General features: G+C 53.5%; 2 protein-coding genes across 4 annotated transcripts in view; both read left to right on the top strand.

Moving 5' to 3' along the window:
- PTPRA (protein tyrosine phosphatase receptor type A) overlaps positions 1–19,228 on the top strand; it is a 117,182-nt gene extending 97,954 nt beyond the window's left edge. For all 3 annotated transcript variants that reach the window (XM_053941895.1, XM_053941896.1, XM_053941897.1), the window contains 18 exons: positions 2,933–3,017; positions 4,630–4,703; positions 6,469–6,605; positions 8,419–8,509; positions 8,992–9,068; positions 9,921–9,957; positions 11,080–11,177; positions 11,310–11,429; positions 12,378–12,544; positions 13,318–13,453; positions 14,185–14,334; positions 14,438–14,531; positions 15,521–15,597; positions 16,899–17,033; positions 17,260–17,385; positions 17,676–17,827; positions 18,045–18,180; positions 18,874–19,228. In XM_053941895.1, the coding sequence (XP_053797870.1) occupies positions 2,933–3,017; positions 4,630–4,703; positions 6,469–6,605; positions 8,419–8,509; positions 8,992–9,068; positions 9,921–9,957; positions 11,080–11,177; positions 11,310–11,429; positions 12,378–12,544; positions 13,318–13,453; positions 14,185–14,334; positions 14,438–14,531; positions 15,521–15,597; positions 16,899–17,033; positions 17,260–17,385; positions 17,676–17,827; positions 18,045–18,180; positions 18,874–18,948 (1,967 nt within the window). In that variant the 3' untranslated portion in view covers positions 18,949–19,228. The remainder of the gene's footprint in view (positions 1–2,932; positions 3,018–4,629; positions 4,704–6,468; positions 6,606–8,418; positions 8,510–8,991; positions 9,069–9,920; positions 9,958–11,079; positions 11,178–11,309; positions 11,430–12,377; positions 12,545–13,317; positions 13,454–14,184; positions 14,335–14,437; positions 14,532–15,520; positions 15,598–16,898; positions 17,034–17,259; positions 17,386–17,675; positions 17,828–18,044; positions 18,181–18,873) is intronic.
- A 2,370-nt stretch (positions 19,229–21,598) lies between these two features.
- On the top strand, positions 21,599–23,959 carry LOC128787624 (progonadoliberin-2). Its single transcript, XM_053941913.1, has 4 exons — positions 21,599–21,693; positions 22,643–22,790; positions 23,436–23,501; positions 23,905–23,959. Exons 2-4 carry the CDS (start codon positions 22,653–22,655, stop codon positions 23,923–23,925), a joined length of 225 nt encoding a protein of 74 aa, XP_053797888.1. The 5' UTR covers positions 21,599–21,693; positions 22,643–22,652; the 3' UTR covers positions 23,926–23,959.
- Positions 23,960–24,411: the final 452 nt, after the last annotated feature.

Raw genomic sequence — 24,411 nt, forward strand, 5'->3', positions numbered from 1 at the left:
TTTGTGCTCCCTTTGCCATCGTGCATCCCCGCTCCTGAGGGCAAAGGAAAAAAAAAATGGGAATACATCTGACTTCCTAACAAGATTTATATGAATATTGCTAATATTAATATAAATATAGTTAGGAAATCAGATTAAATAAGGGATTTTTAACAAGAGCATAGAGTGATGGGACAAGGGGAAATGGCTTCAAACTGGGAGGAGGTTTAGATTAGACATTGAGAATATAAATCTTGACTGTGAGGGTGGTGAGGCCCTGCCAGAAGATGCCCAGAGATTTGTGGCAGCCCCATCCTAGAAGTGTCCAAAGCCAGCTTGGATGAGGCTTGGAGCAACCTGGAATGGTGGAAGGTGTCCCTGCCTGTGGCAGGGAGTGGAATGGGACAATCTCTAAGGTCCCTTCTGACCCAAACCATTCTGTGACTGGTTTTGTGGGCAGATGTTGCCAGCTGTGAGCAGGGATGGGCTGCTCAGCCCCGTCCTCCTGCCATGACTGCGCCCAGGTCTGGGTGACAGCCTACAGAGCACCTCTGCCTGCAGCTGGGACGTGATCCCAAGCACCACAGGAGGGTTTGGTGGCTCCTCAGACAAGATTTAAGCCTCCTGCTGCCTTCCAAGCTCAGGACTGCGGTGGGTGCTGCAGCGCCGGGGGAGCAGAAGGTTGAGTCCTTGTCCCTTTTGCAAGTGGATTGCCAGCATGAAGCCCTGAGGCTGAGGCTGGAGCAGGACAGGAGCTGTGGGGGGGGTTGGCACAGCTCAGCAGGGCTGGCAGGGAGCAGCTGGGGACCCTCCAGCTCGTTTCCTGCCTGGGCTGTGCTGGGTGGGCCGTTAGCGGTGGGAAAGCTCCAACTCCTCATCCCGCCAGATGTGTGGAAAGAACAGCTTCAAAAAAAAAAACCCAAAACCTCCAAACTCCCTGCACCCTGCTGCCAGAGCCACCCCTGCCCTCAAATCTGCATCCTGCTGCCAGAGCCACCCCTGCCCTCAAATCACACCTCGCTCACAAATCACCAGCCACCGCTGCCCTGCAGCTCCAGCCCAGCTCAGCACTGGTTAGGCTGAGCTTAACTCCAGCCAAGGCAGGAAAGAATGGTCTAACAGTGACTTAACACCACAGGTTTTGGCATGGCAGCTCCTCTTCCTCTCCTGCAGACAGGATGGAGATGGTGGCTGTGCTCAGCAGTCTCAGTGTGAAGCCAAGACCAACCTGTTCTTGATTTTGGGAAGTGTCAGGATGGGGAATGCCAGGGCTCATCACCTATTGAGGCAAAATTCCCAATAAGTTCCTTTTGGGAGGTGCTGTCACATTAGGGCAGTAGATGAGAAGGACAAAAACATGCAAAACCAGGATAATGTAATTTTTTTCTTTGCCACACTGGGCCATTGCCTTGAAATCGTGACAGAAAAAATCATATGTTTTAATAGAAACGACATTCCCAGACCTCACACCAAGAAATACAATCAGAGTGCCCTCGGGTAGCTCAGAGATGGACAAAATAAATCCCAGCTAAGGAAATCTGCTGGCTGAAATTGCTGAGACACACGGAGCAGGGATCTGCAGGGAAATGGATGCACAGAAGGTGGGAAGAGGGGTCGTGCCCTGCAGCCCCTTGGGGCTGTGTAGACACGGTGTGGTGGCCCCCTCAGATGGAGGGAGCTGATGGAAAATGGAAATATCCCCAGCTGGCATGGCTGGCATCCACATTCATCCGAAAAAATGCCCTTCAGGGCCCTTCTCCTCCCTGGTTGGAGCTGCTTGGCTTCCAACCCAGCTGGGTGATTTGCCAGCACCAACCAGTGATGCACTGACCTCCAGCACGAGATAGGAATGGGTTATTTAAAGGAAAAATAAAATCTGTTGTGGGTCGTGGAGGATGGGAGTGTTTCAGACTAATTTCAGTGGTTTTTGCAAGGGAATTGTGAGGTACCTGCCCTCGAGGAGCTTCTGCAAGGGAGCCAAAATGGGTCACACTTGGTGGCCAGGCAGTGTCTGACCTCTCCTGCTCTCTAAACTCTGTATTTCCAGGGAGGAAAGAGTAAGGGGTTGGACTAGATGGTCTTTGGAGGTCACTTCCAACCCAAATTATTCTATAATTACAGAATCATGGAATGGTTGAGTTGGAAAGGATCTTAAAACTCATCCAGTTCCAACCTGGACACCTTCCACTATCCCAGGGTGCTCCAAGCCCCATCCAGCCTGGCCTTGGACACTTCCAGGGATCCAGGGGCAGCCACAGCTTCTCTGGGCAGCCTGGTCCACACTAAATCTCCCCCTTGGAGGTGTTGAGATCCCAGGTGCAGCAGGAAGCTTTGCTCTCTTGTCCTGTTTGACAGAGAACTGGAAGCAAAATCGTGGTGGTTATAAATGTATCTGTGGGATCTTAGAGAGGTCAGAGTTTTCACCCATTTTAATACAAAGTTCCTTATCATACCAAACATTCCTTACAGCAAACTCATGGGCCTGTTAGGAACTTCTCTGGACCCTTAAGTCTCAGGCAGAAAGTTTTGTAGATCACCAGCTGACAGAGGAAAATTCTCCTGGTGGCTGCTGAGCCACCACGTGCACGTTCAGGTGTGCAGAAGGAACCCCAAAATAACCCTGTCCAAGCTTTCCCCATCACTGTTTTCATCTGCAAAGTCACAATTTCACAGTGATCAACTCTTGGAGAAGACTGAGGTGCTCTGAGTGGTGGTTTCAGGTTTTAATCTGACCTGGGAGTGTCTGAGGCACATGGTGCTCACTCATCCTTTTCTGCTCCACTCTCAGTCTGGAGAATTGCAACATCACTTAATACTATTTATTATTTATTATGTTTTTATTACTAATATCATCATCAGAATTGTTCTTCAAGCAGAAATTGTAGAGCTCTGCCCTGTTAAATGATGGCTCTGGATGTTTTCCAATAACCACACCTTTCTCTTCCTCTTGCAGATGAGACTCCCATTATAGCTGTGATGGTGGCCCTGTCCTCCCTCCTAGTCATAGTATTTATTATTATTGTTCTGTACATGTTGAGGTAAGAGCTGCTTTCATGCTGGATTCCCTTGTTGGACAGAAACAATTCCTGAATGAGCAGGACTGAGCCTTTTGTGCTGTCTCCCAAGCTAAAGGCTGACACAGCTGGTGCTTTGAAAAGAAACCTGGAAGGACAATGAATGAAAATGATGTTTGGGGTTTTCTGGTGAATGATGCTCATTCCTTCCTCTGCAAAGCTGCTCCTCGTGTGGGGAATTCCTGTCCTGCCTTTCAAAATGTCACATTCAGCAGGGTAGATTGAACTGAAGCCCTGTCAGTGTGGGGAAAAGCAGGTGAGGTTTCCTTGTGAGGCTGCAGATGATGGACTGAGTAATCCAGGGAGGCTGAACACAAAATGCTTTCAATGGGTTATTCCTTGATGCCCATCTTGATAGCAAGCAGGATCCAACATCCAAACTCTGTTTGGTCCCTGTGCACCTTTCACTGTGAATGGCAGGAGCTTGTGAGGAGTGTTAGGTGATGCTGTACTTGAAATTACAGCACAATAAAGCCTTCTTAGGTCCATTTTTTAGAATCCAAGCATCTAACCCAGCTCCTGAAAGCATAACTAAGAATGTCTTTATTCACCTGCAGTAAACATTTTAATTTACTCACCAGTTTGGTGATGAAGTAAGTCTTAGGAAAAAAAAAAGAAATAAAGAAAAAACAATTTCCTTAGCAGTGGAAAACTTCCCTCTGGCTCCAGGCCTGCCCTCACAGCAGTGAACCTGAGGAGAGTTTTGCCTCAGGAGTTCAGCAGCAGCAGAGTTTGAGTCCTTCCCACCTGGCTTCCAGCCCTGAAAGAAAGGGTTTGTGTTCTCTGCCCAGTGATTCAGCAAAACTCCAAATTTCAGGCAAAGGAAGCGTGAGCAGCTGCTCCAAGTTAAAAGCACATGGAGCAGGGATTTGCTGCAGGACAGATCAACCTGGGCTTTATGTGCTCTGCTGGATCAGCCCAGGGAGCAGGGACTCCTTGGGGTGTCCTCAGTAAAGAGCACCCTGAAAGCTTCTCCTGGTTTCCACCTCTCTCTGGGCTCCTGCAGCTGTTCCAGATGTGCTCAGTGAGCAGCTCTGCTCGCAGGCAGGATCTCAGAGGTCCTGCAGCCTCCTGGACCCACCAGCTAATTCAGGAAGCCTTGAAAAAGTGTGGCAAAAAATTGGAAAGCTCTTTGGATGCTTCTAGATGGTTATTTGTGATTAAGTTCATAAATTCTCACCTGTAGTAAGTTGAGTCAGTGTGCTGTTATCACAATCACCCTTGCATTCCTGTTTGACCTTCTCCACATCATTTGTTGTTCTTTTTCACACAGTAATAGGCAGCTGGATTAAACTTGTCTTGCATATATCCTTTGAGCAAAGTAGAGTTCTCCTCCATCATAAGGAAGAATGAGATACTGCTGCTTCCAGAAGTTTTTTTCTGCTCTTTTTTTTCCTTCTGCTGTTAGATCAAAGTAGAAAATCGGTAAAATCTGAACCAATAACTTCCTTTTTGAGAATTTCAGAAATTTGCTCACTTTTGTCAATATTCATTCTTACTTAGGTCTCATGTGGGAGGGAACCTGGGCTTCCTGGTGGACATTTACTGACTTTTCCACCCCAATTCTCCTTGGCAGGTTCAAGAAGTACAAGCAGGCAGGGAGCCACTCCAACTCCTTCCGTCTGTCCAACGGCCGCACGGACGACACGGGTGAGTCCACCTGGTGCCACACAGGGTCTCTCCCACCTCGTATTTTTGTAGGCAGATATTTTTTAATTTCTGTTTTGTTGTTGTTGTTGTTTCCTGACCTCCTTTGTTCCATGTTTTCCATGGTTTTGGCAGACTTTTCGTAGAATGAAGGTTTATTTCCCAGCTTTCATTCCACTGGCTCAATGTTTGCCCTCAAGTGGTTGTTATTAAAATGGGTGATCCCTTCCAAAATCACTACTCACATTCCTTTTGATTTTTCACAGTGTTTCTTTGACTCAAATGAGAACCTTTTTTGAAAAAAAAAAAAACATATCTTTGGGGAGTAATTAAACATTCTTCTGCTCCTTCAGATTAGTATGGTCTCTGATTAAAACTCAGATCTTCACGCTAATTCTGGACACCAAACTAACATTTCCAGGAATACACTTATTTTCATGATAAAAACATTTTGTACCTCCTAAACATGCACAAATGCAATTTTAAAGCCTTGTGTAATGTCTAAATTCTTCTGCCCCTGAGCTGTGAGCCAGAGCTGACATGGAGGGTCTGAAGTTGGGCATCTCCATCCACACATAGGCACTGATTAAGATCTGAGGAGACCTCTTAAAGTCAATTCAGATGCTTTTTCAGCACTCCTTCCACATAAACCAAACACCTTCTGAGAAGCACTAACTGGAATTCAGCACCTTTTTTATTTTATGTTGGCTGCTAAGACCTTCCCTGCCGTCTTACATCACTGTAAACGGAGGTGTGAACTTCATAAACGCTCAGCTGTGTTGGTGTAACCCTCCCATGGCCTTTCTGGGCTCTGCTGAGCAGCACAAGCAGCAGCTGCCTTTGCTGTGCCCTCCTGGGAATTGGTTCACAGTGGTGGTGCCAGACTTCCCATGGGAGAGAGGGAGAAGCTGGAATTCAAAGCCAGGTGGTCTCCAACCCCAGCACTGAATTGATCCTCAGTGCCCTGTCCTGCCTCTGGGAGAGCGTAGATCTGAGTGTTAATCATCATAGGATCACTGATCTTTTGGGATTGGAAAAGTCCTTTAAGATCATCCAGTCCAACCATTCCCCCAGCACTACCAAGGCCACCATTGACATGTCCCCAAGTGCCACATCCACATGGCTTCTAAATCCCTCCAAGGATGGGAATTCCCACACTGCCCTGGGCAGCTGTGCCAGGGCTGGACACCCTTTCCATGAAGAAATTTTCCCAGATATCCAATCCAAACCTCCCCTGGCCCAGCCTGAGGCTATTCCCTCTCCTCCTGTCCCTGTTCCCTGCGAGCAGAGCCTCGGCTGTCCCCTCCTGTCAGGAGTTGTGCAGAGCCACAAGGTCCCCCCTGAGCCTCCTTTTCTCCAGGCTGAGCCCCTTCCCAGCTCCATCAGCTGCTCCTGGTGCTCCATTCCCTTCCCCATGTCCATTCCCTTCTCTGGACACTCTCCAGCCCTTCAAGATCTTGTTGTGAGAGGCCCAGAACTTCCCCCAGGAGGTGCCCCAGCAGTGCCAGCACAGGGGACAAGCACTGCCCTGGCCTTGCTGCCACCCCAGTGCTGCCACAAGCCGGGTGCCACCGTGCTCAGAGCAGCCTGGTCTGGTGGAAGCCCTTGGACCACGACACTCTTTAACATCCCCTCCGAGCCAAACCGTTCCGTGCGCGCACGAGGACAGAACGGCAGCGGCGTTCTGTGCTCCCCTGGGCGTGGCTGGGCACTGCTGGCCACAGGGGGGACAGCTGGTGGCCCCTGTGACCCCCGGGTGTCATTGCAGAGCCACAGAGCATGCCCCTGCTCGCCCGCTCCCCCAGCACCAACCGCAAGTACCCCCCGCTGCCCGTGGACAAGCTGGAGGAGGAGATCAACCGCCGCATGGCCGACGACAACAAGCTCTTTCGGGAGGAGTTCAACGTGAGTGCCTCTGCTGCTGCCCCCACATCCCACAGGCTGCCCTCAGGGTCGGGTTTAGGATCTGCTTCTTGGGGGTTTTTAAAGGTTGATTCTGTCCTTGAAGCTGTGACAAGCCGTCCGCCCTCATGCTCGCTGCAGAAAGCAGAGGGTTTCTAGCAAACAGCTCTTCAGAGGTACATTTTCCAGGGTTCAGGGATGATCCTGGGTGTCTTGGGGTCTTCCAGAGCTCCCCTGCTTGCTGGTTGCCTCCCAAGCTCTGCGCCCCCTCCCCCCCCCACCTCCCAGTCCTCATGGCCTTAAATCCACAAACAACAAAAAAAAAAAAAGCTTGGGCATAGAAACAGGAATGAGCCCATCTTATTTCAGTGAGCTGTTAACCCTGAAACACAATGATGACAGCGTATGGGACAAAGGCTGGCCTTCAGCTGTGAGGAATTCAGGTATTGTGCTTGTCCCACAAGCCCAGAGCATTTCTTCAGGGATGGCTACAACCTCTTTCTTGACATTGCTGGGCTTTGCAGCTTGTGACAATGGATCTGTTTTGCCTTGTCAATACAAAAATAGAATAGAATAGAATAGAATAGAATAGAATAGAATAGAATAGAATAGAATAGGGTAGGTTCATTAAGGTTGGAAAAGCCCTCTAAGATTATCAAGTCCAACCATTAACCCAGCACTGCCAAGACCACCACTAAACCATGTCCCCAAGTGCCACATCAGTGCCACATCTACACTTTTTTTTTTAGTACTTTCAAGGATAGTGACTCTACCACTGCTCTGGGCAGCCTGTGCTGGAGCTTGACAACTCTTTCTGTGAAAATATTTTCCTAAATATCCAGTCTAAACCTCCCCTGGCACAACTTGAGGCCGTTCCCTCTCCTCCTGTCCCTGTTCCCTGGCAGCAGAGCCCGACCCCCCCGGCTGTCCCCTCCTGTCAGGAGCTGTGCAGAGCCACAAGGTCCCCCCTGAGCCTCCTTTTCTCCAGGCTGAGCCCTTTCCCAGCTCCATCAGCTGCTCCTCATCAGACCTGTGCTCCCAGCCCAGGTCCAAGCCTTGGTATGGCACCATGAGAACGAGGAGAAGATTAAAAAAAAGCCACTCCACTTTGTCCAGCTGCTACAAAACTTGATCCCTTTGCTGGCCGTGCTGCGATGAAACCAAATAGGTGCAATGAATGCCCAGGGAGGGGGATTTTTAGGGTTATAAATACCTGATTGCCCTGGACACTTCCTGCCATCCTGTCAGCTGGAGGAAGGGATGGTGGATACCTCCAGAACATTCTTTGCTGTTCAAAGAAGATGTGGAATAACAGTGCTGGGGAAGCACCTCCCGTGCTCCACTGGGAAACCCAGGGACAGTGTCCCCTGTCACCCCAGCCCCCCCACCAAAGGCCCCCTGGGGCTGCTCCTGCCATCACTGGGTGGGCTGGGGCGGTGGGCGCTTAATCAGGTCACAATTAGCAGCGCTGTTAATGAGGGAATCTCACAGGAGCCTCGGTGGACAGGAATCAGGAGTGAGCTCGTTGGTGCTGCCGGGTGGGTTCAGAGCTGGAGGTTTTGCTGCCACCTCGTGTCCATGGAGCAGGAGATTCCAGATCTCTTTCCTCATCTTTCCGAAGGGATTGCCTCTCTCTGGTCCAGCCCAGCTATTTAAATGGTCATTTTGAGAGTTGCTGCTGGGGTGGAGGTGAGGGGGGTGGGTGGTGGGGACACGTCCAGAGGGGCAGGATGCTCAGAGGTGGCATTTGCCAGCACATTGTTCCTGCTGTGCCATGAAAACATCGTGGAAAACCCTTTTCCTTCTGCCATTTCAGGCTCTCCCAGCGTGTCCCATACAGGCCACGTGTGAAGCTGCTTCCAAGGAGGAGAACAAGGAGAAGAACAGATACGTGAACATTTTGCCCTGTACGTGTCGGAGCTGGTTGGACAGGGGGGAAACACTCAGGGACTCCTGCCAGGACTCCCCATTCCTGGTTTGGGGATGGGCAAGGGCACAGATGAGGGCATTTCACCTCCCAGGTGGGTGGCTGGGTCTGCTGTAGCTTTGGATACCTGTGAGGAGAAGCTCCACGGAGCCCTCAGCAGCCAGGAGGCCGTGGAGAGTGAAAGGAATGGGAGATGCCAGAAGGGACAACTCTTGCCTGGTGGCACTGGGCAGTGGGCTGGCTTGGACTGTCCTCAAATATGCACTCTGTAGGAAAAAAAACTACCTTGGACAAGATCTAGGACCTCTCTGGGTTTAAGCAAGAGGAATTTGGGGGCATAAAGGTGTTTTTGCAGCAGAGCCAGGAGCGTGGGCTCCACTCCAACACCTGGATTCTCACCATGCCAGGTACCAGCAGAGTGGAGGGGGTTGTCTTTAATGCAGAGTTTTCATTTCCCTCCAGATGATCATTCCAGGGTTCACCTGACTCCTGTGGAAGGGGTCCCTGACTCCGACTACATCAACGCCTCCTTCATTAATGTGAGTTTTGTGAAGGGGAAATCCCTGCCAGGAGCAAAGCCAAGCAGGCTGGGTTGGAGAGGGCTGGGGAACCACTCCTGCTGGATCTGGGCATTTCTGATCAACAAACAGCTGAAGAATCATAGAATCTTTGAGGTTGGAAAAGCCCTCTAAGACCCACAAGTCCAAGCATTCCCCCAGCAGTGTCCCCAAGTGCCACATCCACACGGTTTTCAATCCTTGAAGAGTGTGGCCAGTTGGTCATCAGTGCTTCCCAGCTTGCAGGGCTGGATGTGGGAAGGGGATGGAGAAGAAATGAAGGAATCCAGCTGAAATGGAAGCAACATTGCCCTGCTCTGCCCCTGGGAGGAGATGGGTCCTTTGTGGTTGTCACCATGCGGTGACACCACCAATCAGCTGGAAGGGTCATGTGAGAGATGCAGGCACATGAAGCAAAGGAAGACTCAAAAGAGCTTTTTCCTTCCCTCCCCAATAAATAAAATACACAAAATCAATCCCTGTGAGTTCTACAGCCCCTCTTCCAAGGAGCAGTGCTGATTTCCACGTGATGCTCTGGATGCAGGGTCTGACTCCAGTGGAAGGGCTGTCAGATACCACTTCATTAGCGCCTCGTGCCAGCAACTGGGGTCATTCCTGCATTATGTGAGCATGGGGATTGTTCCTGTGGGAAAACAGCCCTTTGCACAAGGATTTTCAATTATTTCAGCCCATCTTTGAAGCTGATTCTCCCCTCAGAGGCCACAGCCCCTTCTCTGCACAAGGCAGAATGAGCAGTTCCTGAAGTAAATGCATTTCATGACTTTTGTGTTAGAGAAACATTCATTTCTCTTCATTTTTCTTCTTTTCTTGCAGGGGTACCAAGAGAAAAACAAGTTCATTGCTGCACAAGGTAAATTCTTGACTATTCCCATTGCTCTTTTTGGGGCAGCTGGGCTGGGTCCCTCTGCTCAGTGGAGCTGTGCCCTCTACCCACAGCACAGCATCTTGCAGAGTTCCCCCAGTTAAAAGGAGGCCTGGCTGCTCCACAGATTGTTCCTAAATTGATTTTCCCAGTCAAAGAGCAGTGCTGGATATCTTGGTGGGCAGAGAGAAGTCCTACCTGTGCAATCCCATTGCTGGAGGGTGTTGTGACCTCTGGAAATTCTGCCAGGGAGCTGCTTAATTAAATTCCCCAAATGACAGAATCATGGAATGGTTTGGGCTGGAAAGGACCTCAAAGCTCATCTCATTCCACCCCACTGCCATGGACAGGGACACCTCCCACTATCCCAGGTTGCTCCAAGCTCCCTTGAACTCTCCCAGGGATGTGATAGAGAGAAACGTCCTTATGATCTTCAGAAGTCCAAACACATCCCTAAAACCAAAATTCCCACTCACAGGGTGGGGATTGTGTCAGCATCAGGATGTTACCTGCCCATGGGAGTGTTTTGTATTTCCTCTCTGGACTTGCCAGTGGGTCAGGGCATTCCTGGCCAGTTTCCCTGGCTCTGGCTGGAGCAGGAGGCTGGATCAGGTCCGTCAGCACTTCCAGGCTCAGGTTAAGCTTTGGCTCTGCTGTTCTCTTGGCTCACCCCGAGCCTCAGGCTTGGCAAGGGAGCATAGGCTGAGTTAGCTTCGTGTCTGGCAGGCAGCAGGGAACTATTCCTGTGCCACACTGAAATGGGATCCCATGGCTAAAACCCAAAATCCCAGGGCAGGACTTCTGCAGACTCTGGGACAGCCACAACTTCCCTGGGTGACCTTGGGCAGCTCCATGCTGTGTTTGTCTGGTTTCCCCTTCTTGAGCTAAATATGGAATTCCTGAGCATAAAACAAATCCAGAAATTCCAGCTATTGTGTGATGGGATTATTCCTTGGATCAGGCATGCCCAGACACCACAGCACCTCCTGTGACCTATTGGCAAAAAATGTGTTGGATCATCCGTGACGTGCGACCTCACACGCTGCGTTTTGGCCCCAAATTGTGAGAGGCTGATCCCAAGGAGGACTTTTTGTTTTACCTCTCCCTCAGGACCAAAGGAAGAAACAGTGAATGATTTTTGGAGGATGATTTGGGAGCAAAACACAGCGACAATTGTCATGGTGACCAACCTGAAGGAGAGGAAAGAGGTACGTTCCAGAAGGTTTGACCCAAATTGGGCCAAATCCGGCTCATCCTGTGCTTATGGGCGTGTCCTGGAGCCATCCCCAGCCTTGTGAGGGTGTCCAGAGCTCACCTGCCCCTGTTTTCTCCCCCAACAGTGCAAATGTGCTCAGTACTGGCCAGATCAGGGCTGCTGGACCTACGGGAACATCCGAGTGTCTGTGGAGGACGTGACCGTGCTGGTGGATTACACCGTGCGCAAGTTCTGCATCCAGCAGGTGCCAGGGATCACCTCCCCCACCCCTTCCTGCCCCATCCCATCCCATCCCTCCCCTCTCCACACTGGGCATCCCAAAGGTGTTGGCTCGACTCCTCCAAGGCTCTGTGAGAGCAGAGTTGGGATGAAATGACCCCCAGCACCCATTTTTAACCAGAGTTGTTAAGAATTTATTCCTCCCCAGAGCCTGTTCCCAGTGGTACCAGCGTGGTTGTGCTGAGGGCGGGGAAGCTGAAGGATGCCAGGGCTGAAATTCCATCCTGCAGTACTCCAGCACTTGCTGTTAGCAGTGTTGGTTCCTGCTCTCACCCACAGACACTTAATGCCTGAAAATAATCAGATTTATCCCCTCAGCTGAGACAAAATCCAGCGCCGTATGTGTTGGGTTTGATTGCTTTCCCATCTGTCACCACATTTCCTTGTCCTCCAAGGAGACTCTGGGTGTTTTAGTCACTCTGTTTGTTTTCCTGCCTCTCTCAGAGGCAGGCAGGGAAGAGTTGGTGCCTGAAAACCTGTCTGGACTTTGAGGGCGATTCTCCTGAGCCTCATCCTTCACTCCAATGGCCTGGCCATGTGTGTTTTCCTCCTCTGCCTTTAATCCAAGGATGATCTGGCCAGAGGAGTGGGGAAGGATGGAGCAACAGCTTCTGTTTGAGCTTGTTGAGGATGAAATATGGCAGCTGCTGCCAGGCTGGATCGCACAGGCAGGGACAGGCTGGCATCTCTCAGCCCTAGGATGTGGGATGTGGTGCTGGGTGGTTAAAATGTCATGTTTTCAGAGGCTGATTTGTCCCAGAGCCTGAGTCCATGCCCTTGCAGCTGTGGATGCTGCTTCTAAAGCCATCCAACCCCATCTCAGGTCTGCAGCTCCCTCTCTCTCTCTTCATTTTGGGGGAAGAAGGAAAACCTGAGTATTTCTCCTTAACCTGAGTCCTCCTTTCCCCTGCAGGTGGGAGATGTCACAAACAAGAAGCCTCAGCGCCTGGTGACCCAGTTCCACTTCACCAGCTGGCCCGACTTCGGCGTGCCCTTCACCCCCATCGGGATGCTGAAATTCCTGAAGAAGGTGAAGACCTGCAATCCCCAGTATGCAGGAGCCATAGTGGTGCACTGCAGGTGAGTCCTGCTCACAGCCAACCTCTGGGTCACCTGGAAAGCATCTCCTATTTAAAAGGAAATTTTTTTTTTTTCCCAGTCAGGACTTTTTCATTATCTTTGTTTAACTTTCCTGTGTAAAACGGGGATGTTCCTCATGGGGATATGCAAAAAAATGCATGAATTGAAGGAAGTTATTGGAATCAGTGATGTTAGGGTGTTACAGCTCATCTGGAGGGGTCATTTGGGTTGGCTGGATGCTGAGTGAGCCACGGTGAGCACTGGTGGCTCTCCCTTGGCTCTCCACGGCCCTGGCATGAGAAGATAACATCCCTCTTTGGGAGAAGGCAGTACCGAGCTGACAGATTGCCTGGAGCAAGGGCCAAGGAGATTGGCCTCATCTGGAGTGGTTTCAGGCACAGCAGCAGCCCTGGGGGAGCCACAGGGGCTTCCACATTGCAATAAGGAGAAGCCCCACGATAAGGGCAGAGATGGTCACATTTGCACCGTCCCAAGTTCATTTTTCTTGCCTTCTTGGGCAGCAGCTGATTCCAAGATCTTTGTCTTCCCCTAATGCCTGTTGGTCTCAATAAAGACAATCCAGTCCAACCCCCTGCCATGGGCGGGGACACCTCCCACTGTCCCAGGCTGCTCCAAGCCTTGTCCAACCTGGCCTTGGGCACTGCCAGGGATCCAGGGGCAGCCACAGCTTCTCTGGGCACCCTGTGCCAGGGCCTGCCCACCCTGCCAGGGCAGAATTCCTTCCCAATCTCCCCTGAGCCCTTGTCCTGCAGCGCCGGGGTGGGACGCACGGGCACTTTCATCGTCATCGACGCCATGCTGGACATGATGCACACGGAGAGGAAGGTGGACGTGTACGGCTTCGTGAGCCGCATCCGGGCCCAGCGCTGCCAGATGGTACAGACAGACGTGAGTGTGCTGCTGCCCTGCCCTCTGGGCATGCATTTCCTTCACCATCCCTCCTTTTGGCTGATGCTGCATCGAGTGAGCCCTTCACGAGGTCCTGCTGTTTTTAATACCCTTTGTAGAATCATTAAATCATTTAGGCTGGGAATGATCCTTAAGATAGAGTCCAGTCATTCCCTCAGCACTGCCAAGGCCACCACTGACACATGTCCCCAAGTGCCACATCCACGTGGCTTTTTAACCCCTCCAGGGATGGGGACTCCACCACTGCCCTGGGCAATTTCTTCTTTCCATGAAGAAATTTATCCAAAATCCCACCTGACCCTCCCCTGGCACAGCTTGAGGCCATTCCCTCTCATCCTGTCCCTTGCTCCCCTCCTGTCAGGGAATCCTGTGGAGCCAGAAGGTCCCCCCTGAGCCTCCTTTTCTCCAGGCTTGGAGAACATTTTGTGTCACACCTGCTTTGCTTGGTGTGGTAAATAAAGAAACAGTCCCCATTTGGTGGCAGGAAGGTTGTCACTCACTTTTCTGGGGTTTCAGAGGGTTTGCACCAACATTTGCTCACTGGGCATGGAACATGGCAGGAAAAAAAGGAGCAGGGGAAAAAAAGCAAAGTAACTTGTGTGGCTAGAGGGAGAGGTGTAGTTCTGAGCAGTGAGACCAGTTTTAAAAAGGAAGATTTCAGAGCGACTCAGACTTCCTTTTACTCCTTCCCCTCTCCCTGACCCCTGCAGATGCAGTATGTGTTCATATACCAAGCACTTCTGGAGCACTATCTCTACGGTGACACGGAGCTGGAGGTGACCTCGTTGGAGATCCACCTCCAGAAGATCTACAACAAAGTGCCAGGGACCAGCAGCAACGGGCTGGAGGAGGAGTTCAAGGTGAGCGTGGCTGTTGTCCTGGAGGATCTGCTGGGATGGTGCAGGGATCACCTGGCACTGGGTGGCTCTGAAACTCCCCTCTGCTTTGCTCCCTGCCCTGCAGAAGCTCACTTCAATCAAAATCCAGAATGACAAGATGAGGACGGGCAATTTGCCAGCCAACATGAAGAAGAACAGGGTGCTTCAGATAATTCCATGTAAGGCTCGTTTGGCTGAGTGTCTGGTGGGCGTGGGGACAGGAATTGGGCTGGAGAAATGGGACAAACAGGGACCTTGTGATGGTCAAGGAAAAGGGCAGAGTCCTGCCCCTGGGGAGGGACAAGCCCAGGCACCAGTCTTGACTGGGGTCACCCAGCTGGGGGGAAAAGCAGCTTGGCAGGAAAGGACCTGGGGGTCCTGACAGACTTGAACCTGAGGCAGCAAAGTGCCCTTGTGACAAAAGGGACAGTGGTGGCCTGGGCTGTGTGAGACAAAACACTTCCAGCAGGTCCAGGGAGGGGATCCTGCCCCTCTGCTCAGCACTGCTGAGGCCACACCTGGAGCACTGGGTCCAGCTCTGCCTCCCCAGGACAAGAGGGACATGGACAGAGTGGGGAGAGCCCAGTGAGGGGGCTGGAGCATCTCTGCTCCCAGGAAGGGCTGGGAGAGCTGGGATGCTCAGCCTGGAGAGGAGAAGGCTCTGGGGGTCTCATCCCTGTCCATCAACACCTGCAGGGAGGGTGCAGAGAGCACAGAGCCAGGCTCTTGGCTGTGGTGGCCGGGACAGGACAAGGGGCTGTGGGCACACACTGACCACAGGAGGGTCCCTCTGAACACATTTTGGCTGTGGGGGTGACCAGGTGCTGGCACAGGTTGCCCAAGGAGGCTGTGGAGTCTCTGTGACTGAAGACACTCAGACTTTCTCTGGCCACAGATGGCAACCAACCCTGTGTGACCCTCTCTGCTGGTTTCTGCTCTGCCTCAGGGGGAAGGGAGTCCCAGTGCTGAGCAGGTCCCTTTCCTGGAGAGCTCAGCATCCCCTTCCTCTGCCCCAAAGCAGGGCATGGCAGAGGGTGCAGCTGACTGTCCTTGTCCCAGCCAGGTGCCCCTCTTCCCTTATCTCTGTCTCCCACTTGAGGCTTGGTGTCTCCTCAGCTAAAGGTCATGCAGGTTATCCCAAATCTCAGGTGATTTTGTTCTGTTCCAGATGAGTTCAACCGAGTAATCATTCCAGTGAAGAGAGGGGAAGAGAACACGGACTATGTAAACGCTTCCTTCATTGATGTGAGTCTTCTCCAGTCTTCTTTCCGTCTTCTCCCAGTGGAAACCACCTCATGCTGCTTCCTTTGGGGAGAATTTATCCCAAACACTCCTTTAAGGGTTTTTTCACAGCTGCCTCCACGTGACTTTGCTTTGTGTCACCAGTTTCTTTCTCCAAGAAACCCCCAGGTATATCCAGCTCCTTGTGGGAGAGGAGAGCTGGAGCCTGAGCAGAGCCTCCAAATCCTGGGCTCACTTCTCCCCCTCTGGGCTCTGCTGATGGCTGTGAAGAAATCCACGGAAATAACACAGCACTGGCCATTTGGTCAGAAAACATCCACCAGATTAGATCGGGGAGAAATTCACAATCCCAAAACCTTGGAGAGGAGCCAGGTCAATCCCATTACACCTGTCTGGGTGGCAGCAGGAGGAGAGGCAGGGAGGTTAAGTGCTGTCCTCACTCCGAGGAGGAGATAAGTGATTGCACATCCTTGTCTCCTGAGCAATCCTGTTGACTCCAGGGAGGCATCTCGGATGAGTATTGATCTCCATGCAGTGATGCCAGTGCTGGCCAAGTCACAGACCCTGCTCTTTTCCAGCCCAATTCCTGTTTTCATCTCCTAATGACACATGGCTTTTTTTTTTTTTTTTTTTTTTTCCCCTCCCAAAAAAGGCAATCACTGGGTTTGCCCACTAAAACCAGTTTATTCCCAGTTCTAACATCCCTAATTAATTGCTCCCTGAAATCTCCTTTGCTGAGTCCCTGCTGTGCCTGCAGGAGCAGCCAGGAGCAGCTGCCTTGTTGTGCATCCAGATCAGAAAGCTTCCGTGGCACGTAAGCAATTTGGGCTGAGGATTCAATTTCCTGCCTCTGCTGAACTTTGCTTAAATGACAAACTCCAAATGACGAAGCATCTGCAGTCACAGTCTGCAGGGAGGGCACAGGGGAGTCTGAAGGGTTTGGAAACAAAAACTCTTTGTGGCTGTGGAAGAGGCAGAGTCATCCAGCCTTCCTGCTGGTTTTCACAGATCATAGAATGGTCTGGGTTGGAAGGGACCTTAAAGATTGTCTAGTGCCATTTAGTTTTGCTTGCTTCTTCCAAAAATCCCCAATAAAAATCGTACCTGGAGTACTTGGAGCTAAGCAAAGCTCTGCTCCAGCACTCAGAGCTTGCAATGTTGCTTAGGTGTGCTGGAAACCCAAATGGATAAAGCCAGGTGTGTGTAGGGGATATGATCCTCCCAAAATTGACCTGAGCTTGGTAGGCCAGCCATGTCCAAGGGATTCCTGCTGCTGATCCACTGACCCCGTTCCCAAATCCCAGGGTTATCGCCAGAAGGATTCCTACATCGCCAGCCAAGGGCCACTGCAGCACACGATAGAGGACTTCTGGAGGATGATCTGGGAGTGGAAATCCTGCTCCATAGTGATGCTGACAGAGCTGGAGGAGAGAGGCCAGGTAAGCTCCTGGGATCAGGGAAACAAATAAATAAATGAACTGCAGGAGTCTGGAATGGGATGACCCTTAAGGTCCCTTCCAGCCCGAACCAGTCTGTGATTCTGGGAGTTTGTGAAGTCTGTGGGATCCCACCTGGTGCTGGGCAGCTGCCAGGAGATTCTTTTATCCAAACCCATGGGAAAAATACATGGTCCTCACCCTGTGGCCTCCTGTGGTGCTTCCTCAGGAGAAGTGTGCCCAGTACTGGCCGTCCGACGGCTCCGTGTCCTACGGAGACATCACGGTGGAGCTGAAGAAGGAGGAGGAGTGTGAGAGCTACACGGTGCGGGACCTGCTGGTGACCAACACCAGGGTAAGAGCCTGGCTGCTCCCCCCCTGGGGACCTCTGGGTGCTCCTGGGTTTCACTGCCATGAGCTCCTGCTGCTCGTTCCTCGACCATCCCCTCTGTTCTGTTGCCCTCACCACCAAGCCTCCCTCCTGCTCCCCATTCCCCACGCTTCCCCTACTCCTTGCCCTGGGCATGCCACTCCTCCACAAGCAGCTTTCCTACAGGGATTGTCATCCCAAAGCCCTGAGCCCGTGGGTTCCTTGGTGCAGATCTCTCAGCTGCTGCCTGACCTCGAGCTGTGCCCTCCCCGCAGGAAAACAAGAGCCGGCAGATCCGGCAGTTTCACTTCCACGGCTGGCCAGAGGTCGGGATCCCCGGGGATGGGAAGGGGATGATCAACATCATTGCAGCGGTGCAGAAGCAGCAGCAGCAGTCTGGCAACCACCCCATCACTGTGCACTGCAGGTAAAGCCTGGCTGGAGCAGCTGGGCCACCCCTCCGAGGGGATCTGCTCCACCAGGAGCTTGGGAGATGGTCACAATCCCAAAGCGTGTCCTGGATAAACTGGGAGAGGCTGGGGCAGGGCTGGCTCCTCCTCCAGTTCTCCAGCGCTTCCCACGTGTGGATTGTCCCCTGGGCAAAGCCAGCAGGGGTTTTCCCTCACCTGGTTTCTCTTTCCCAGTGCTGGAGCAGGAAGAACGGGCACCTTCTGTGCGCTGAGCACTGTCCTGGAGAGGGTGAAGGCAGAGGCGATCCTCGATGTCTTTCAGACTGTCAAGAGTTTAAGACTACAGAGGCCACACATGGTGCAGACACTGGTAGGTGCCTCCTGCCTCTCCAGACCCTCAGCCAGGATGGGCTGGGGGCTCAGTGTTGAGCAAAAACCTCTTTGATTCAAGGTTTTTGCTCTCTGTGAAAGAGGGAGGGAAGATGTGGGTTCATCATCCCTGGAAGTGTCCAAGACCAGGCTGGACGGGGCTTGGAGCAACCTGAGACAGTTGAAGGTGTCCCTGCCATGGCAGGGGGTTGGAGCAAGGACAACCTTAAGGTTCCTTCCAACCCAAACCATTCTAGGATCCGTGATTCTGTGAAGGTGTCTCCCATTCCTCTTGTTAAGGCATCAAGTGCCTTTTAAGCACTGACAGAAGTTGTAGGAACCTCCTTGGGGACATCCTCAGCCACAGTCCAAGCACTAATGGGCTGAAACACCTGGAAAAGCATCCTGGAGTGGCTGTGGAACCCTGCACATTGGTAGGGTTGGAGCAGGTGGGGCTGGGTGAGGTCTTGCAAGAGGGGTTTGCTCAGGGTTTTAGAAGAAAAGTCTTTGGGGATCCAAACAGAACCTCAGAGAGCAGAGGAGAAAGCAGAGTTTCTTTTGCCATGAGTACCCCAGGAAGGGTTTGGGGGTCACCAGGAGGTGGGACCTGCTCTGGACACCTGACCAAGCATGAGGTGCTGTGTGAGGTGTGGATTTTCCTGGGTCTGACGCCGTTCTCTCCCAAATCCCACAGGAACAGTACGAATTCTGCTACAAGGTGGTGCAGGAATACATCGACGCCTTCTCAGACTACGCCAACTTCAAGTGAAGAGAAAAACAGGAGCAAAAAAAATCCACAGCCACCCTCCCCGAAACAAATGACAGAAGAGTTGCCTTCTTTAATATTTTGTAATATTCTGTTTGTTAATATACCCCCCCAAACAAAACAAAAAACTATGTGTATATATCTTAACTGTTTTAGAGGTTGGTACCATAAGCTTCATATTAGCTGGAGATTTTATATGTAGCAAAGTGTTAGTGCAGATACTGTTGGCTCCTTTTTTTCCAATGTTTTATTGGGGAATTAAATAGCGTGATGTTTGGATTAATATTGTCATACCATCTCTCTTCTGGAGAGTTGATACAGGCTGTTATTTTGTTTGTAAATTTTTTTTTTTTTTCTTGAGGGAGTAAAGCCTTTTTAAAAAAAAAAAAAAAAAAAAGGAAAGAAAGATATCCTGGATCTCATCTGAAACAAAACCCAACCCCCCCCCCCACCTACTACAACCCCCCCACCAGCACAAGCTTTTCCAAACCTGCAGGGAAATGGTTTCACATTTTTCTGCTGGTCAGCTCTTAAAAAAAAAATAAGGAGAGAAAAAAAAAAAAAAAAAAAAAAAAAGCTCATTCTGTGTGTGTGTTTATATATAAATACCCTCATTTTTGTACCAAACACTAAAAACTTCCCTCTCTCAGGGTCAGGCCACCATGTACTGCTGGTTTGGAAACAGTAATTGCCACACAGCAGCACCCAAATGTTGGGATTTCGACCCCAAAAAAGCAAACCCCCGAGAAACAAAAGGATTTTTTGCTTCCTGAAGGAAAGGTCTGTGTGTTTGGAGCTGGATTTTAGGGCAGGGATTGGCCCTGTGGCCCTGAGCTGAGGGTGATCACAGTGGCCCTGCCATCCCTGCTGCTGCTCCTTGCACCAGGTGAGCTCCATCCCCAGCTGCTGGAGGGGATGTCACATTATTTTTCCTGGCATCCTGAGAGCTCACACAATGAGGGAATGGTTTGGGGTGCAAGGGATCTCACAGAATATCCAATCCCACCCCCTGCCATGGGCAGGGACGCCTTCCACTATCCCAGGCTGCTCCAAGCCCAGTCCAGCCTGGCCTTGGGCACTTCCAGGGATGCAGGGGCAGCCACAGCTTCTCTGGGCACCCTGTGCCAGGGCCTGCCCTCCCTCACAAAGGATTTCTCCCAAATCCCTACTCCAGGCCTGCTCTCTTTCAAGAAGAACCCAAAGGGTCAAGAAATATCCTGAGGACCAGGGGTGCAGCACTTGTATATTAGGAAAAAAAAACAGGTTAATAGGGTTGATTTTATTATTTTCTTTCTTACGAAGCAGTGCCTGAGGAAACACCTTCCTTGTTCCTCCTGCAGTCAGGGGCACCATGCCCAGGTTAATGGGGGGAGCTCCATCCCCACTGCAGGCACTGGGAGAACTGGTTTGGAGCAGAGGCTTCACCCCAAGGATTTCTCTGGACACTCCAGACAGTGATGGGGAGCACAAGGTGGCAGGGCCCAGGAATATTGACAGGCATGTCCTGAGCTCAGGATATGGGGTTGAAATCTGGGAAATTCTGGGTAAAAGCAGCCCATGAGTCAGAGTATCCAAGTTTTTTCAGCTTTTTCCATCCAGGCAGGATTCACAGAGGGATTCACTGGAGGCACACAGGCAAGGGGACACCCACAACACCCCCAAAAGTTGCTTTGCTGCTGCCATCATCCCCACTCGTATCACCTGGGACCCCTCATGAGCCCCAGCATCACCCCATTGCTAATAAATCCCATCTCCTAAATTCTGGGTGCCTTAGGGCAAGGCTGTCAGTCACACTCAGAAATAAATGTGGTGCCCCCAAAGAAATGGGGACCCTCCTTGAACAGGAGGGCTTCATTTGTCCCCACAGGTTCTCCACCCAGGAACATGGACCACCCCAACGAGTCCCTCCATCCCACTGCCCAACGGGTGCTGGCTGCTCCCTGGTGCTTTTAATGAGATTTCCCCCTTTTTTTTCCTTCATTCCCAGGATCTCAGGGGGCCTGGGGAAATTTTGGGGTCCCGGGAGCTGCCTTGAGCTTTTGCCACAGCATCTGCCCTGGCCCCATCCTGCATCCAACTGCAAATATCAGAGAGATGAGCAGCTGCTGGAGATAATCCAGGGCCAGATCCTGCCTAAATCCCCTTCCCAAGCTCTGCCACATCCCTTGAGCTGGGAGCTTTGGGCTCCATGGCCATTGCCAGCATCCAGCCCCAGTTTGGGGGTGACAAATTTGAAATGGGGGGAGAACCGAGGAAATGGGGGCTGGGGTGGGGTAGGGAAACTGAGGCACGGGGAATTTGCTCCTCTCCTTTCAACAGGAGCATCCCTGGAGCTGCAGAGGGACAGTCTGGATCCATCCCTTTCCCAGCTGCCAGGAAATGGGAAATGAACCCGTTCTGGGGGGGTCCCCAGCCCTGGGTGACAGAGGGGTCAGCGGGGCAGAATCCCCAAAAAGGGGTCTCGGGGCGCTGCCCCGCGGTGCCAGGGGGATTTGGGGGGAAGGAGGCACCGGACACTGGCACGGGGAGGCCGACGCCATCAGCGAGGTCACGGTCCCCCGGGGGAACGGTGGCCAGGCCGACGTCACTGTCACCGAGCCCTTCAAATAGCGGTGCCTGCCTGGCCGGCCACCGCCACCACCGGCACCGGCCACTGCCACCACCGGCACCACCGCCACCACCGGCACCGGCCACTGCCACCACCGGCACCACCGGCACCACCGGCACCACCGGCACCGGCCCGCCCAGGTGAGGCTGCCCCGGCCGCGGCACGGGCTGGGCCCGGGGTGGGGGGTCCTGCTTGCCCCAGATCAGACCCCAGTGGGGGGGTGGGAGGAGTGTCCATGCTGGATCCAAACCCCAGCAGCACCCCGGGGTGCTGAGCCCCTGCAGCTTCTCCAGCCCCAAAGGGCACCCAGGGGTGCTCATCCCATCTGGATCTGCATCCCAAACCCACCCCAGCACCACCCAGGGGTGCTCATCCCATCCGGATCTCCATCCCAAACCCACCCCAGCACCACCCAGGGGTGCTCATCCCTATAGATCTGCATCCCAAAACCACCCCAATGAGATGCTGGGTCATCCCCTCTGGATCTCCATCCCAAACCCACCCCAGCACCACCCAGGGGTGCTCATCCCTATAGATCTGCATCCCAAAACCACCCTAAAGTGACGCTGGGTCATCCCCTCTGGATCTCCATCCCAAACCCACCCCAAAGCGATGCTGGGTCATCCCCTCCAGCTTCTGCATCCCAAACCCACCCCAGCACCACCCAGGGGTGCTCATCCCTATGGATCTGCATCCCAAACCCACCCCAAAGTGATGCTGGGTCATCCCCTCTGGATCTGCATCCCAAACCCACCCCAGCACCACCCAGGGGTGCTCATCCCATCCGGATCTCCATCCCAAACCCACCCCAGCACCACCCAAGGGTGCTCATCCCTATGGATCTGCATCCCAAACCCACCCCAAAGTGATGCTGGGTCATCCCCTCCGGATCTCCATCCCAAACCCACCCCAGCACCACCCAGGGGTGCTCATCCCCTCCGGATCTCCACCCTCCCACTCAACCCCTGGGGTTCTGCTGGACCCAAACCACCCCAGGCAGCACCCACGGGTGCTCAACCCTCCCGCAGCCCCCCCGGGGGTGTCCCCCGAGCGGATGCCGGTGGGACAGGGCCGCCCGTGTCCCCGCAGCCCCCCGGCCATGGCACCCCGCGGGTCGCTGCTGCTGCTGGCGCTGCTGCTGCTGAGCTGCGCCCTGCCCCGCGGCCGCGGCCAGCACTGGTCCCACGGCTGGTACCCGGGGGGCAAACGGGACCTGCGGACCCCCACCAAGCTCCAGGTAGGGTGTGCCCCGCGGGTCACCCCCTCCAGGTCACTCCCTTCCCTCCCGGGGTCATTCCCCGCCCCGGCTCTGTCCCCCTGCCCAGGGTTTGTGTCCCCCCCTTCCCCTGGGGTTATAATCGCTCTGGATTATCCCCGCCCCAAATTATCCTCCCTGGATTATAACCCACTCACAACCGTCCCTCGATTATCTCCCGGCCGAATTCTTGGATTTATCCCTGCCCCAGATTAAACCCCACTCCGGGTTTATCACCCCCACGGGCTATAATCCCCCCGGGTTATCCCCCTCCCCGAATTATCCGTGTTTATCACCCCCACGGGCTATAATCCCCCCGGGTTATCCCCCTCCCCGAATTATCCGTGTTTATCACCCCCACGGGCTATAATCGCCCCGGGTTATCCCCCTCCCCGAATTATCCGTGTTTATCACCCCCACGGGCTATAATCCCCTCCAGGCTATCCCCCTCCCTCGATTATCCTTCCCCCCCAGGTTATCCCCCTTTTCCCGTGGTTATCTTCCCCACCGATTTCCCTTCCTCCCCAAACCCCCCGCAGTTTATCCACCCTGGAATTCCCCCCACCCGCGGGGTGATCCCCCCCCCCCAATCCCGGCTGGTTTTTTTTTTTTTCCCTTCTCCCGCAGGTCCCGTCCCCTCTCGGGCGCTGCCGTCTCCTCCCGTGTCCCCTCCGGCGGGAGGAGCCGCTGCCGGTGAGCGGGAACGGGGCTGGGGGGTCCCCGGGAACGGGACTGACCGACCCGGGGGTCCTGGGGGGGTCCCCGGGAACGGGACTGACCGACCCGGGGGTGCTGGGGGTTTCCGGGTCCACGATACCGGGACTGACCAATCCCGGGGGTGCTGGGGGATCCCCGGGAAGGATCCCGGGGGTCCTGGGAGGGTCCATGATACCGGGACTGACCGATCCCGGGGGTCCTGGGAGGTCCCCGATACCGAGACTGACCGAACCCGGGGGTCCTGTGGGGGTCCCCGATACCGGGATTGACCGACCCGGGGGTGCTGGGGGGTCCCCGGGAACGGGACTGACCGACCCGGGGGTCCTGGGGGGGTCCACGATACCGGCACTGACCGATCCCCCCCGCCCCTCTCCCGCAGCCGCCCGCGCCGCGCCCCTGAGCGGAGCCGCCGACCCCCGCGGGAGCGAGCCGGGACCCCCCCGCGGGGAATAAAGGGGCTGGGGGGGGGGGATTTGTGCGCAGTGCTGGTGATGGAGGGGGGCTGGCGTGGGGGGTGGGCTGGTGGGAGGGGTGGCATGTGTGCCATGGGGACAGCGGTGTCCCCTGGGGATGCGATGCCGTGCGGGGAATTCGTGCGGCGGGTGGGAGCTGGTGTCCCCAGAGGGATGTCCCGTCCCGTGGGAGGTGTCGCGTTCCTTGGGGTCCAGGGGGCGGGAATTCGTGTCCCGTGGAGGCGGGTGTCCGTTTATGGGGTGCCGTGTCCCCTGGCGGTGTCCCTGTCCCGAGGGGCTGTCCCGTGTCCCCTGGCGGTGTCCCTGTCCCGTAGATGCCCGTGTCCCACGGCTGTCGCTGTCCCGTATAGGGTGTCCCTATCCCCGTAGATGCCCGTGTCCCCGGCTTGTCCCTGTCCCGTGTAGGATGTCCC

The sequence above is a fragment of the Vidua chalybeata genome, chromosome 4, assembly GCF_026979565.1.
Source record: "Vidua chalybeata isolate OUT-0048 chromosome 4, bVidCha1 merged haplotype, whole genome shotgun sequence".
NCBI lineage: Eukaryota > Metazoa > Chordata > Aves > Passeriformes > Viduidae > Vidua > Vidua chalybeata.